General features: G+C 45.5%; 2 protein-coding genes across 2 annotated transcripts; one reads left to right on the top strand and one right to left on the bottom strand.

Moving 5' to 3' along the window:
- Nucleotides 1-4624: 4624 nt before the first annotated feature.
- LOC105738123 lies at nt 4625-5434 on the bottom strand. Its single transcript, XM_030807012.1, has 2 exons — nt 5414-5434; nt 4625-5070 (listed from the first exon to the last, which is right to left on the bottom strand). Exon 2 carries the CDS (start codon nt 5047-5049, stop codon nt 4741-4743), a length of 309 nt encoding a protein of 102 aa, XP_030662872.1. The 5' UTR covers nt 5050-5070; nt 5414-5434; the 3' UTR covers nt 4625-4740.
- On the top strand, nt 5124-8883 carry USP27X (ubiquitin specific peptidase 27 X-linked). The gene is made up of 2 exons (XM_012498792.2): nt 5124-5237; nt 5620-8883. Exons 1-2 carry the CDS (start codon nt 5124-5126, stop codon nt 7954-7956), a joined length of 2451 nt encoding a protein of 816 aa, XP_012354246.2. The 3' UTR covers nt 7957-8883.
- The last annotated feature ends 6089 nt before the right edge of the window (nt 8884-14972 follow it).

The following is a 14972-nucleotide window of genomic DNA, read 5'->3' as shown; positions in this document are numbered from 1 at the left end:
CAAAATGATCAATAAACATACGAAAATATGGTTGATTTCATGCATGATGAAAAACATACATTTGTTCATTTTACAAATATTTAAACATGTATTAAGTCCCAAGGAGGCATTGGGAATAGAAAACATTTTACTCTCATGGAGTTTATATTGATTATGTGTGTGTGTGTGTAATATATATCATGTGGTGGTGATTTAACATATCACGTGGTGATGGTGTTTAAGGGAAGAGCTTTCCAAAAAAAAAAAAAAAGAAGAAGAAGAAGAAACAATAAGGGCATAGGCCTGGAAGCAGAAGCCAGCTAAGCTTATTCAAGGAACAGCAATAAATCGAGTTTGTTTGAGGCAATGCTAAGTTGATAGAAAGTGAGGTTTAAGAGTCTAAGGCCAGATTCAGTGGGGCCTTAAAGGCCAGGAAAAGAACTTGCAACTCCACCAGGAATGAAAATAGGAAGCCTGCTATCACCTAGGAATATTCTATTCAGCTACATGTAACCAGGATCCAAATAACAAAGACTTAAATAGGGACATTTTGGGCATTACACTGATCTTATGACACTATTGCCTGTGAGATACTCCAGAATATTATGCGCCACCAAGAAAGAAAAAAAAATGCTGCCAAATATAATCATAAACTGTCATTTAAAGATTTCAGGGATGTTGAAAATCTTTAAATGATTTTCATTTAAGATGTACCTCTTAGAGTTGACAAAATATGACATTTTTTTTCTCATGTAAGAATAGGTCCAGAGGTGATCAGCTTTTTGGTCTTTCCATCATGATTGGTTGCAAAATGGCTATCAGCTATAGCCTTTAAATCCTCATTTCCAGAAAGGAGAAAGAGAAACCAGGAAGGGGGAAAATGCCTTTAAGTCTTTTACGGTAATTTAAGGATCACTTTTTAAAGTCGACCCCAAAAAACTCATTGGAAGTTTTTACTGGCATTGCATTGGGTGTGTAGATCAATTTGGAGAGAACTTCTATATATTACAGTCTAATTTATATTTCATTAAAAAAATACAATTGGATCTCCATATCCGTGGGTTCCGAGTCGTGGGATTCAACCAACCACAGATGGAAAATACTCAGGAAAAAAAATGGATGGTTGCATCTGTACCAAAGAGGTACAGACTTTTTTTCTTGTCACTATTCCCTAAACCAGGGTCTCCAACCCCGGGGCCACCTGTTAGGAACGGGGCCGCACAGCAGGAGGTGAGCAGCGGGCGGGCCAGCGTTATGGCCTGAGCTCCGCCTCTTGTCAGATTAGCAGCGGCATTAGATTCTCATAGGAGCACGAACCCTGTTGTGAACTGCGCATGTGAGGGATCTAGGTTGCACGAGCCTTATGAGAATCTAATGCCTGGTGATCTGAGGTGGCACAGTTTCATCTGGAAACCATCTCCCCGCCCCTGGAGCCCCCCGTAAGTCTTCCACAAAACGAGTCCCTGGTGGTGCCAAAAAGGTTGGGGATCGCTGCCCTAAACAATAGAGTATGGCAACTATTTACATAACATCTGCATTGTATCAGGTATGATACAAAAAGTAACCTAGAGATGATTCAAAGTAACCTAGAGATGATTCAAAGTAACCTAGAGATGATTCAAAGTAACCTAGAGATGATTCAAAGTATATGAGGGGCTGTGTATAGGTTATATGCAAATACTACACAACATTTTATATCAGAGACCTGAATCTCTGTGGATTTTGGTATCCGCAGGGGTCCTGGAACCAATCTCCCACGGATACCGAGGGACAACTGCATGTATAAAACATGCTTGTATCTGCATAGACAATTCCTTAAAGGCTAAATGTGAAACTGCTAACAAGTAGTTATCTCAGGGGAATAAAAATGGGTGTGATTGGCGGGGGAGGGAAGAGCTTTCACTTTTCATGTTATGCTTTCTATACCTTGTTATTTAAAAAAACATGAATATTGTATATATTACTTTTATAATAATAAATATAAACTAGCAACTTTTAAAGTGGAATGTGCATCACCCTGGAGTACAGGAATTTTAAGGGGATCAGTTTCTATATCCTCAAATTTCCTGTGTAGTCTTTTAAAATTGATCTGCCAGAGAACACACTTGTAGTGTAGGAATCAAGCTGGTTCTCTTTTTCTATCTCCCCTTTCACAATGGTCCTTTTTGCACTTTACAAAAGAAAAAGCATATCTTCTACCTATCCTGAATCTTAACCTGGGTGTACTGCCCTGTGATGTAAAATCCTTGGGGCACAGGAGAGACAATTCCAAACAATGCTGACGATGGTAAACAAACAAGTTGCTCTAACAAATGAATGCAGATCAAATCCTTTTGCAACTCAGATGGTTTCCAATTCTTTGCTTCCAGTAGAATTGAAGAAAAAACCTATGAAGTTATCAGCTGATAAATCATGAGAAATAATTTTGAGGATAAATCATTGTGTAATTTCCCCCCATATATCTCCAAAGGAATTCAAAGACTTGCATGCATTGCTAAAACAAAATGTCCATTCCTATTCACTTATTCATATAAATGAGGTTTCTGTGTGCTAACATTTAACCAAACAAAAAATAGGAAGAGAATTGATGGTGAAGCCTATCTCATTCTAGCAAAAAGCAATGTTTATCCATGGATACATCCATTAATTTTTTTTAAAAAGCCCTATCTACAATGAACTTTGGTTTTATGTTTAATAATTACCTATCAAAATTTGTAATATATTCACAAAGTTTTGATCCATTTTATTCTAATACTAATTGTCATGATAATTCAAGCAAGAGCAATTTTTTAAACAACACTCAGAGCCTTATAATCAGAGGAACATTTAAAGAGCATCTAAATTGAAAAATATATACATATTTTTGCTGCAGAGAAATACGATAGGATAATCAAAAACATTTCAAGTGCAAAAATAGACAATCATTGAGACAAAATTCTGTTGGAAAAACAGAATGGAACTAAGAGCTGAGAAAAGGGAAAATGTACAACTTCCAAGTATCAAAGAAGAGCTCAGTTATAAATTTTTAAAACAGATGATGGTGGCTCTCAAGTCACTAAGGTATTTAGGTTTCACCGGATTCATGTGAAATAGTGACATAACAGTTTTATTTTTGAATATTAACATTTGTCACAAATTACATTATTTGTAGCCAATTGACATTTATGATGCAAAATGTCAGACATCAACCCAAAAATGTGTGAAGGAGCACACGTTTTTCTTAATATTTTTAGAGAGCATTTTACATAAACCAATAGTTTTATATAAACATACAAAACATATATGAGGAATTGTCATTTACTCTTTTGCCACCTTGTGGTCAGAGTTGGATTTATCACCCAGGTGCATCTACTGCGAAGGAGAGCTGTCTCTCCTAAGGATAGCCCCAACTGCCTGCATCCTGTCAGATCTTTGTGAGGCAGAGATGGTAACATTTGCCAGGATCTGGGTCCAGATCCACATAAGGACAAAGCATCTAAAGATTTTGGTGACACCCTCCACACGTGATTCAAAACAAAAGCATCATGTAATCAGGAAATGAATGTAAGGAAGTACAACAAAGTTCTGATTTTTCCCACGAGGACTACTTAAAAAATCAAATGTCAAACTGTTTCTGGTATTTTTTCTTTTTTGATGTTTTGTTTTTGGTGCCTCTTCTCTGCTAATGACATAGACTTTCCTTAGTGTGCCTTTTGGGGAAGCCATCCCTGATTTCAGTAGCCCTGGGGTAAGTTGGAGTGCTGTGTCCATAGCTCTTAGTACATCTGGCCCTCGGTCAGTGCAGAATAAACATTTGTTGAGTGAATGGTGACAGAACCCTCCATTTTCAGAACACGCTGGCCTGGGCAGAGTCCAGGTGGACCTATGGGCTTCTGCAGGAAGTTGATCACTAAGTCAACAAGTTACCATGGCTAATCTTCAATGGTAGACAGTCCCAGGTACATAGAGATCTTTAGGTCTTTTTGTTGTCAGTCTGGAGGTGGGATGAGAGTATCCTCCACCCCCTCATCCATGACCTCGGTTGTTTTTAGCAGCAGCAGGATTCCTTCAGTGAGTATGCTAGTTGCAGTTCCTCTGGTTGCAGGCCACAAAGGGCAGGCATTTATTGAAAGGATGCTGGGGTGCTTCAAGGAATAGAAGCAAGAGCTGACTCAGGAAGGGCGGGGCCCAGGGCGACCCTCAGTTGTATGGGAACCACGCATCCTCCTTTCAAGGGCTCCTGATTCCTGAGGACCAACTCCTGCTGCTAACCCTAGGAGGCCTCCCCGTCCCCTCTCTCGAGGAAGGGGCCAGGTGGAGAGCTGATGTCCCGTGCTGAACAAGGAGAATGTTGCTAGGGTATGTATACTCAGGCAGCACAGCCGCACAAGCCAGACAGCGTGCACTAGGCTACAGCCAGCCACCACCAGGACTCGGGGACTGGACTCTTCCTAGAACACTCTTTCTCCTCCGACTCCTGTCCTGATGCCTGCCCTGGGCTGCACTCTCTAGGACCAGCAGCTACAGCCCGACACCCTCGAGCCATGCCCCAGGTCTGAGCCACTTGCTCTGGGCACACTCCTCGTGGGCTTTGGGGTGCTGCTGCCCAGTGCCAGCAGCCTCTTGGCACAGGGGTTCCCAGAGGCCCCTCAGCCTCACGTCCGACCCCCTCTCCCTGCTGGCAGCTCCACAGGCTTCTTTCCACTTCCACCTGCTGCCCACCCCGGGATGCTGCCAGGGCTTAAGGGTCTTGGGACTGTGTCCTGTAGTTTAGGCCCCCTCTCAGCTGTAGGGAAGTGCCAGCTGTAGGGATGGCCTTGTCGTGCCTCGTCCCTCCAGCTGGCCTTGGAGAGAAGAGGTGGATTGTGCCCTCGGGCTGCTCAGCGTCTGCTGGGCCAGGAGGCCGGCTGCCAAGCCATCAACCCACCCGTGGCCTTGGGAGCCCAGGAGGACGCGAGCAGCAGGCCCAGACCCTGCAGAGCGCTGATAAGATGGGCTAGGGACGCGCCTCTCCAGGCCCAGCGGCCTTGGTAGCCCGGCCCCTCCGGAGCTGCGGTCCAGGCCTCCCCAGAACTGCAGCTGGAGCTTCATCCTTTTCGGGAAGGGCAGGACCTGGCGTGGGAGGGGAGACTGGGACGGGGCTAGAGGCAGGCTCGGCCGCCGAAATGATGGCCTGTCACGGCTTCTGCCTGCGCTCCCCAGGACCCCCCTCAGAGGGGACATTTCACAGCCTCAGAAACATTTCTGGACTTGGCACCCGCTCGGCCCCCAGCCCCGCAGTGGCCGGGGGAAGCCTGCATAGACGAGGGGAAGGACGAGGAGATGGGAGGAGACGATGAAGGGGGTCAGAGCAGCGATTGGAGCCGAGAGCTGGAAGCGCCTTAAAGAGACTGCGCGGTCCCCGCCCCCCTTCCCGCCAGCCTCAATGAATTAGAGCTGTGTTTCCCAAACTTGCCTGATCATAAGCAGCCTCTGGGGCCCTAGTTAGAGATACAGGTTCCGGAGTACCTCCCTTCGAGATTCTGATTCAGTAGGCCTGCGGGTGGAGCCGAGGAATCTGTAATTTTAACACGCTCCCCACGTGATTCTCGTGAACAAGCAAGTTTGGAAAATACTGAATTAAAGGAAACGGGGCCTGGCTGCAGAAGCAGCCTCCACTAGGGGGCTTCGGCGGGAGGATTCCCGGGGGCGTCGCCTGCTTCCGCCGCCGCCTCCTTCAGTGAAAGTCCCTTTTGGGTCCAGCTGCCACAGCCACCGCGCTCCCTCAGGCCGGGCGGGGGACACCCCAGGTCTGCGTGGCCCCCGCGCCGCCACGCCCAGTGGCCGCCCGAGCCCTGCGAGCAGGGGGAGGAGCCGCCGCCAGTGGAGGCGGAGGAGGTAGAGGAGGCGGAGACGGCGGAGACCGCGGAGAAGGCGGAGAGGAAGGTGGAGGCGGAGGCGAAGGTGGAGGGGAAGGCGGAGGCGGCGGGGAAGGTGGAGGCGGCGGGGAAGGTGGACTCCACCGAGAAGGTGGAGACGGCGGGGAAGGTGGACGCCGCCGGGAAGGTGGAGACGGCGGAGGGTCCGGGCCGCCGGGCTGAGCTCAAGCTGGAGCCCGAACCCGAGCCGGTCCGGGAGGCGGAGCAGGAGCCGAAGCAGGAGCTGGAGGATGAGAACCCAGCGCGGAGCGGCGGTGGCGGCAACAGCGACGAGGTTCCTCCCCCCACCCTTCCCTCCGATCCACCGCGGCCCCCCGATCCCTCTCCGCGTCGCAGTCGTGCGCCGCGCCGCCGACCCCGGCCCCGGCCCCAGACCCGGCTCCGTACCCCGCCGCAGCCTAGGCCCCGGCCCCCGCCCCGGCCCCGGCCCCGGCGCGGCCCTGGGGGCGGATGCCTGGATGTGGATTTTGCCGTGGGGCCACCAGGCTGTTCCCACGTGAACAGCTTTAAGGTGGGAGAGAACTGGAGGCAGGAACTGCGGGTTATCTACCAGTGCTTCGTGTGGTGTGGAACCCCAGAGACCAGGAAAAGCAAGGCAAAGTCGTGCATCTGCCATGTGTGTGGCACCCATCTGAACAGACTCCACTCTTGCCTTTCCTGTGTCTTCTTTGGCTGCTTCACGGAGAAACACATTCACGAGCACGCAGAGACGAAACAACACAACTTAGCCGTAGACCTGTATTACGGAGGTATATACTGCTTTATGTGTAAGGACTATGTATATGACAAAGACATTGAGCAAATTGCCAAAGAAGAGCAAGGAGAAGCTTTGAAATTACAAGCCTCCACCTCAACAGAGGTTTCTCACCAGCAGTGTTCAGTGCCAGGCCTTGGTGAGAAATTCCCAACCTGGGAAACAACCAAACCAGAATTAGAACTGCTGGGGCACAACCCAAGGAGAAGAAGAATCACCTCTAGCTTTACAATCGGTTTAAGAGGACTCATCAATCTTGGCAACACGTGCTTTATGAACTGCATTGTCCAGGCCCTCACCCACACGCCGATACTGAGAGATTTCTTTCTCTCTGACAGGCACCGATGTGAGATGCCGAGTCCCGAGTTGTGTCTGGTCTGTGAGATGTCGTCGCTGTTTCGGGAGTTGTATTCTGGAAACCCGTCTCCTCATGTGCCCTATAAATTACTGCACCTGGTGTGGATACATGCCCGCCATTTAGCAGGGTACAGGCAACAGGATGCCCACGAGTTCCTCATTGCAGCGTTAGATGTCCTGCACAGGCACTGCAAAGGTGATGATGTCGGGAAGGCGGCCAACAATCCCAACCACTGTAACTGCATCATAGACCAAATCTTCACAGGTGGCCTGCAGTCTGACGTCACCTGTCAAGCCTGCCATGGCGTCTCCACCACGATAGACCCATGCTGGGACATTAGTTTGGACTTGCCTGGCTCTTGCACCTCCTTCTGGCCCATGAGCCCAGGGAGGGAGAGCAGTGTGAACGGGGAAAGCCACATACCAGGAATTACCACCCTCACGGACTGCTTGCGGAGGTTTACGAGGCCAGAGCACTTAGGAAGCAGTGCCAAAATCAAATGTGGTAGTTGCCAAAGCTACCAGGAATCTACCAAACAGCTCACAATGAATAAATTACCTGTCGTTGCCTGTTTTCATTTCAAACGGTTTGAACATTCAGCCAAACAGAGGCGCAAGATCACTACATACATTTCCTTTCCTCTGGAGCTGGATATGACACCGTTTATGGCCTCAAGTAAAGAGAGCAGAATGAATGGACAATTGCAGCTGCCAACCAATAGTGGAAACAACGAAAATAAGTATTCCTTGTTTGCTGTGGTTAATCACCAAGGAACCTTGGAGAGTGGCCACTATACCAGCTTCATCCGGCACCACAAGGACCAGTGGTTCAAGTGTGATGATGCCGTCATCACTAAGGCCAGTATTAAGGACGTACTGGACAGTGAAGGGTATTTACTGTTCTATCACAAACAGGTGCTGGAACATGAGTCAGAAAAAGTGAAAGAAATGAACACACAAGCCTACTGAAGTGACACACAGACCTACCTGCAATGGAAGATGACGACACCAATACTATGACTGGCATCGAGATCTAAAGGACCTACTTGACCATGGCCCATGGGCCTGACAGAGTAAGAATTGAACAGTACCCAGTGTCCAAAAGGTCCTGATTGGAAGAGAAATAGAAGGGGAGGGAGAAGAGGCTCTAGTCTAAGCAGTTGATGAAAGGGAAATTAAATGGTAGAAACACTCTGGGTGAGGAAGGCAGGAGCAGGAAAATGCTGACACTGGTACATATCCTATATTCCTCCAAAAGATTGTGTGGGAAAGTGTGGGGGGGAGGGGGGTGGTGGGGGGTGTGCCCTTGTAACCCTAAAACATCTTTCTCCATGGGTGTTTCAGCTTCAATTGACCAATCACATAACAGTTATATGTTTGGGGGGAAAAAGAAAAGTTTCTAAAAAATGTGGCCCATTACATATATGGGTATGAAAGCAGAAAAGTGGAGGAGGCAGGGATATCATTGACAAACACCTTTGCCAGTTTCTTTGTATTCGTGATTTTTTGTGCTATTAAATGCAGTATTAAAACAAGAAAAGCCCACCTGGGCTAGTGAAAGGAGAGGAAATAAGGGGGCTTGTATAAGGGGAGCAGTTGCTCCAAAAGTACAGAAGACAAGAAATGCTGTAAGATAAGCAACCAACGCAGACAGGCCTCAGCTAAGAGTATAGTGTGTGTGTGTTTAAAAAAAAAAAAAAAAAAGCTGTATGATATACTTGAGCAAATCAATGAACCTCTTTGCGATTGTTTTATCATCTGTAAAATGCAGATAATTCCTACCTTAAAGGGTTATTGTTAAAGATTAAATGATATAAAAATGTGTCAAAGTATAAAGTAAAAAGGCTTGGAACTTTGTAGGGATTCAGTAAACGTTTGTTGGATCCAAACCTGAAACTTCTTTGGACCAGGCCCAGAATGCATCAGAGGTGGGGGTCAGTCCCGCCTGAGACCCCTGGACAGAAGGGACACACATCATGTCACATACAGTCACACACACATTCTCCACAACTCCCTCCCCAATGCTGTCTATTTAGAGTACCAAGGCAATGAACTCCACTTTTGTCCCTTGTGTGCAGGGCATCACAGTGGGTACCACCTGGGATTGGGGGTGGAAAGGACCACGGCTGTCCCATAAGGCCATTATTCTGTCCTTTTGGAGGACAGTCATGTTGCTTTCATGATTCAGATCCCAGTGATGGGACTCTCATGGCCAGTAGGCTGCCAGGCTTGCACACGAGGGAATTTGGTGGTCTTCGTCTTCTAAAAACATTATGGGTTCAGTTGCTATGTTTACTCACAGGCACAGATCAGTAGAAAGACTGTTTTCCAAAGTTCACTGGCCCATCAGCCCAGGGATATTGATAGAGTGGCTTGTTGGCCCCTTCCCTGATACTGACAGAGGGCAGAGCAGCCTGCAGAGAGCTAAGCCGAAACAGATGGGATGAACCCAGGATGGGGTAAGCACTATGAGTCCTTCTCTCATCAGTGTCAGGTACAAAAGTAATTATTACCTAGATAATCCTGGAGGGAAATTGAACGCGTATCAGATCCATGGGGCTTGGATCCACTGGCTCTGGTAAAAGGCTGGGCTCCCCATTGCTTCCCAAGTCTACTTCATGCTCAACTCATTTGGAAATATATGTTTATTTACGTGGCTGTGGGTGCATCACAACTAGCTCATAGGCTTTTTTAGGACAGGAGTTGTGTCTCCTCTTGTACCTTGGGATGCATTCTCCTTCCTTAGCTCCTGTCACATGGTAAGTAGGTATTCAAAACATTTACTGAATGAATGAATGGATGGATGAGTTAATGAACCAATACACCTTCCTTTCATAACCAAGATTTCATTAACACCTAGGGCTCATAATTTTCAGGAGAAAATGTAAAAAGTTGTTATTTTTGGTGTCTTGTAGGATGGGGGAGATCAAGAGATGGGTGGCTTTGGATGGCACTTGGCAACTTCATGCAGGGTGTCTGACTACCTTTTGGGATGGGTCTGGTATCCCTACCTGGAAGAACACAGCCATGTCCTCATTCTTCATCTCTGCCAGGGGAAGAGTCCAGGCAGGCGTGTGCCACCAGATCCTGACTGCTTGCACAGAAACTGACCTTTAAAAATTTTAAACATTTTTATTTGGAAATCATTTCAAACTTACAGAAAAGTTATAAAAAATAGTATAAAGAGCATCTGCTCTTTACCAGATTTACCCGTTAGGAAATTTTATCTCATTTGTATTATCATTTGCACATGTGCACTCTTTTATAAATGGGGGTGTGTATTTTTGAACAATATGAAGATAAATTAATTACATGTATCATGGCCCTTCATGCCTAAATACGTCAGTGTGCATTTCCTAAGAATAGGCATATTCCCCACATCACTACAGTAGAGCTTCAGAAAATTTAACATTGATACAATACGTTAATCTACCATTTGTATTCCAATTTTGTCTGTTGACCCAGTAATGTCCTTTATAGCATTTTCCCACTCTATTGCAGGATCTAGCCTAGGGTGAAGTATTGCATTTAGTTGTCATCTCTCTTTAGCCTCCTTTAATCTGGAACATTTCCACAACCTTTCTTCATCTTGTATGGCATTCACATTTTTAATAGCACATTCCTCATTTTGGGTTTGTCTGATAGAGAAAACCCTTTTAAATACCCTGCACTCAACAATAGTTCTAAGAGGAACTCACTGAGAGCCATGAATGGCACGAGATTGCTGAACCTGACCTGTCTCGGCTGGTGGAAGGCACAGACCGCCAGGGGGAGCAGCTGTGCCGGGCACTTCCTAATTGAACCTCATGCCTCCTATATCTGGAAAACACCATTGTCCCTTAGCAACAGGGCAGCCATTCAAGGCCAGTCCTATGCCCCTACCAGTCACTAACCCCCAAATTGAGCAATGGAATGTAGCAGCAGCCAGAGCCTGCCTTCAGATCATACCATCGTGGAACCCAAGGCATCATGTATTCAGCAGGTATGTGTTAACCTTGAGCTCAAACTGAGATCCAGGCATGTTTGAGAATGTCTGGCACGTGGTCAGGCACCTCCACGATTAGGGCCTTTAGGGGTATCAGGAAGTAGCACCCTTGGCACCTTCACCAACATTCCCACGGTGAGCACAAATACAGCAGTGGCAGGGGTGGGGAGGGAAGGGGTAACTAGTTCTTAAACAGCTTCATGGTCAGAGTACACAAAGATAGGGGCCCAGAATAAGTAAGAAAGAACATGGGAGATGGTGAAAACGGATTGGTTTGTAACCTACTGGGGACTTGCAGACACAATTGAGTTATTTTTCATGTGGGCTGGAGTTCCTAGATGTGCAGATGGGGCAAGAACCAGTGAAATTTAAACTAATTCTTTTTTTTTTTTTTTTTTTTTTTGAGACAGAGTCTTGCTCTGTCGCCCAGGCTGGAGTGCAGTGCAATGGCGTGATCTCGGCTCACTGCAACTTCCACCTCCTGGGTTCAAGCAATTCTCCTGCCTCAGCCTACCAAGTAGCTGGGATTACAGGCACCCACTACCACGCCCAGCTAATTTTTTGTATTTTTAGTAGAGACAGAGTTTTGCCATGTTGGCCAGGCTGGTCTCGAACTCCTGACTTCAGGTGATCCACCCTCCTTGGCCTCCCAAAGTGCTGGGATTACAGGTGTGAGCCACTGCGCCGAGCTAAGCTAATTCTTTAGCAGAGACTTCATTTACATCCACATACTGTTAGGACTGGGAGACTTAGTTCGTATGTAGATTTGTGATCTGGATTCAGAAGGGCACAGGTGAAATATGGGTGCTCACAACTGGGGGCATTAACCACCCATAGAGTTCAGAACCATGTACCAAACAATGAGATACTGCCCTGTCACCCATTACACATTCCTTCCCACAATTTCGTGGCATAATTTGATTAGAAATCCAGGGCCCTGCCATTTACCATTTCTTGGAGTAGCCAGATGCTAAAACTGACTCTGGCCTACAGGTCACATTGGTAACGGTCTCACTTATTCACTGTCTACAGGGAATTCTGACCAGGGACGCCATCAACCAAAAGGCCTTTTTCCAATCAAGAAACAGAGTGGCCCCCATGCAACTCTTAATTTCAAAATGCAGTAGACCTGATGCCAGAAACCTGTGTTTCCTCCAAATGTATGTTTCGCACCCAGAAACGAAGGCCCAGATCCTCTGAAAGTATGTAGCCCGGCACTCACCACAGTGTGTCATTACACACTTGCTCTGCAGGTGACCCAGTGCCATTTTTAAACTCTTATATTGAAGTATATCAAATATACAGGAAAAGTGCACATATCATATATAACTTGATGAATTTCTACAAGGTAAACATATTCCTGTAAACAGCATCCAGATCAAGAAACAAAACATTTCCCAGAACTCAAAGACAACTATCCTAACTTCTTTCACTGTAGATTAGTGTTGTCTGTCTTTAGACCTTCTCTAAATGCAATTGTTCAGCATGTACTCTTTTATGTCTGGCTTCTTTTGTTCGATAGTCATTTTATAAACTTCAGACCTCGAGTCTTTAAACAATTTATTTATTTAAATTTTTTTAAAAGTAATACCCTCTCGGAGAGGAGAGAGTGGGCTGGCCTCTGGGAAATGAGATCAGTCTTTTTGTCAAGAAAAATTAGGAGGAACTTCATTATTTCTGTCTAATGAACTAAACGTAGGAATCCCTACTCGTCCCTGTGATTTATTTGTTTATTTATTTATTTATTTATTTATTTATTTATCTATTTATTTTCTTTTGAGATGGGGTCTCACTCTGTCACCCAGGCTGGAGTGCAATGGTGCAATCCTGGCTCACTGCAGTGTCGACCTCCTAGGCTCAAACAATCCTCCTACCTCAGCCTCCTGATATTGAATCAATTCAGAGGGACTCAGGCCATTGCAAAGTTGTGTCTTTGCCTTGAGAATGTCTATAATCTCACTCAGGTACAAGAAAGTGTCTCAAGAGTGTCTGTAATATCACTCAGGTAAAAGAAAATGGTGGATGGAAAATAACCTTCCAAAGAAGCTTGGGTTAATTTAAGCACCCAAGAAATGTTAATCTTCGGCAACACTTCAGCCTTGTTCCAGTAGCTCCTGAATACAATATTCTGGTAATTTCTCAAACTTTAATATGCATCAGAGGTCCTCATGTACCAAGAGGGCTCATTAACACACAGATTGCTGGGTCCCACCCCCAGAGTTTCTGGTTCAATAGATCTGGGATGGGGGCTTGAGAATTTGCATTTCTAACACATCCCCAGGTGATTCCCATACTCCTGGTTCTGGGACCACAGTTTGAGAACCACTGACCTATTTGTTATCTCACCTTCCTGGAGTCCAAGGAGTCTATGAAGATGGCCCAGGGAGCACCTTGGAGAGCACTGCGGGGAGCAAGGAAAGTAAGTTGGTGAGATCAGAACTCTCAACCCCACTTCAACCAGAGAAGCTCTCCTCTTATTTGTTTGGTATTTGGGGGTTCCAGGTAGTACTTGCAGAAAGGGTTCTGCTACTAAAATATTTTAAAGTTGAAACTCACTGTGGTAAGAAATTTTAGACCCCAGGGGAGTGATATACTTAAACGACATGGTGTTGTGTCTGGAAAGTAATCCAGCCTGCTACAGAGGCCTGGCCTCATGTGCACTCACAATCTAGATGGTCCTGAGGGGAGACTTAATTTCTTCAGAACTTAAAGAAGTGGGTATTTATGAGGATGGAAATGATAAGGAAGAATGCTTAATTATAAAAAGGTGCCAAATTGTGTGTATAAAACATGGTTTCTTCTGGCAACACAGCACACTAAGATGATATGGCCAGTGCCTCGTTCCCACTACAAACAGATTAACACTAGATCAACTAGAACAAAACTTTACATTTCTAGCTGAACTTTAAAAAATAAAAAGCAAAATCTCTAGGGAAACAAAAGGAAAAACAAAAGGCAGTGTAGTAATTGTAAACAGACACTGCAGTGTCCTGTGTGGTATTGGTTCCAGATTATCAGGCCCTGAGGGCTAGGGACTTGGAGCTGGGAGTCCAATATCCATCCAGGTACTGACAACACAGCTTCAGGTCCACCACAGGCAGAGGAGCTATAGCTGAAACCTCTGGGTAAAGCATTTAGTAGTTTCTCTTGTCCATTAAAAGGGCATTGGAGAATAAACAATGAAAGGACTTATGTTGTCTCTGGAACCACAAGCAGAAATAAAAATCCCAGGCCTGTGTTCTATGTGGATGTGGGGTCAAAATTTACTGTGTGGTATGGGAACCACATGCTGAAAAATTAAAAGTTGGGACAGAACCATTGAAACCTATAGAATCTCAGCAAAAGCAAATGCAATACATTTTTATGATCCAGGGTAATGGAACCCCACAGATGAAGAAAGGATCTGCTGAAGATGGGCTCAGAAATAAGCAACAATAAAAACCAAGTCCTTGCATATAAATGATACGCCATGAAGGAGATTCACCAGTTGCCATAAGGAGAATTAGTACCCCCAAGAAATACTGCTGAGAAGAACTGCTACTCTTTTCTTGAGAGTGAAATGAGGAAATTTTCAGGGAAAAAAACCAAAGCTAAACTAAGAAAATTTAGCAATAATAGCTTCTCACAAGAATAACTACCACAAGAGATACTTCAGGAAGGAGGAACTTGAAAGTAGAGAGAAGGGGTGAATAGGAGGCAAGGAACAGGGAACAAAAATTGTAAATGTGGGGAAATCTAAATAAGCATTAATTATATGAGGCAATAAAAATGCTAAAGAATATGGGAGTATAAAAACAAGCTGGCACTAAAAACACAGAAGTACACAAAAACATGTAGGACACACCCCATAAATATGTGCAACTATTATGTATTCATAAAAAGAAAAATAAATAAATAAACATGTAAGACAGCAGGGCACTATTCATATTTAAAGCATTCTAAGGTGGTTGTATTGTTTGGAAAGACAGTAGGGATATTGCCTGAATTTAGACCTTGTTAA

This window comes from Nomascus leucogenys, chromosome X, assembly GCF_006542625.1.
Source record: "Nomascus leucogenys isolate Asia chromosome X, Asia_NLE_v1, whole genome shotgun sequence".
Taxonomy (NCBI): Eukaryota; Metazoa; Chordata; class Mammalia; order Primates; family Hylobatidae; genus Nomascus; species Nomascus leucogenys.
The sequence above is the reverse complement of the archived record's forward strand: the minus strand, read 5'-3'. Positions and strand labels throughout refer to the sequence as shown.

Coding starts and splice junctions, on each gene's coding strand:
- LOC105738123 (XM_030807012.1), bottom strand. CDS start 5,049: ATGAAGCTCCAGCTGCAGTTCTGGGGAGGCCTGGACCGCAGCTCCGGA.
- USP27X (XM_012498792.2), top strand. CDS start 5,124: ATGATGGCCTGTCACGGCTTCTGCCTGCGCTCCCCAGGACCCCCCTCA. Junction 5,238..5,619: donor GCTCGGCCCCCAGCCCCGCA/GTGGCCGGGGGA, acceptor AGCCTCCACTAG/GGGGCTTCGGCGGGAGGATT.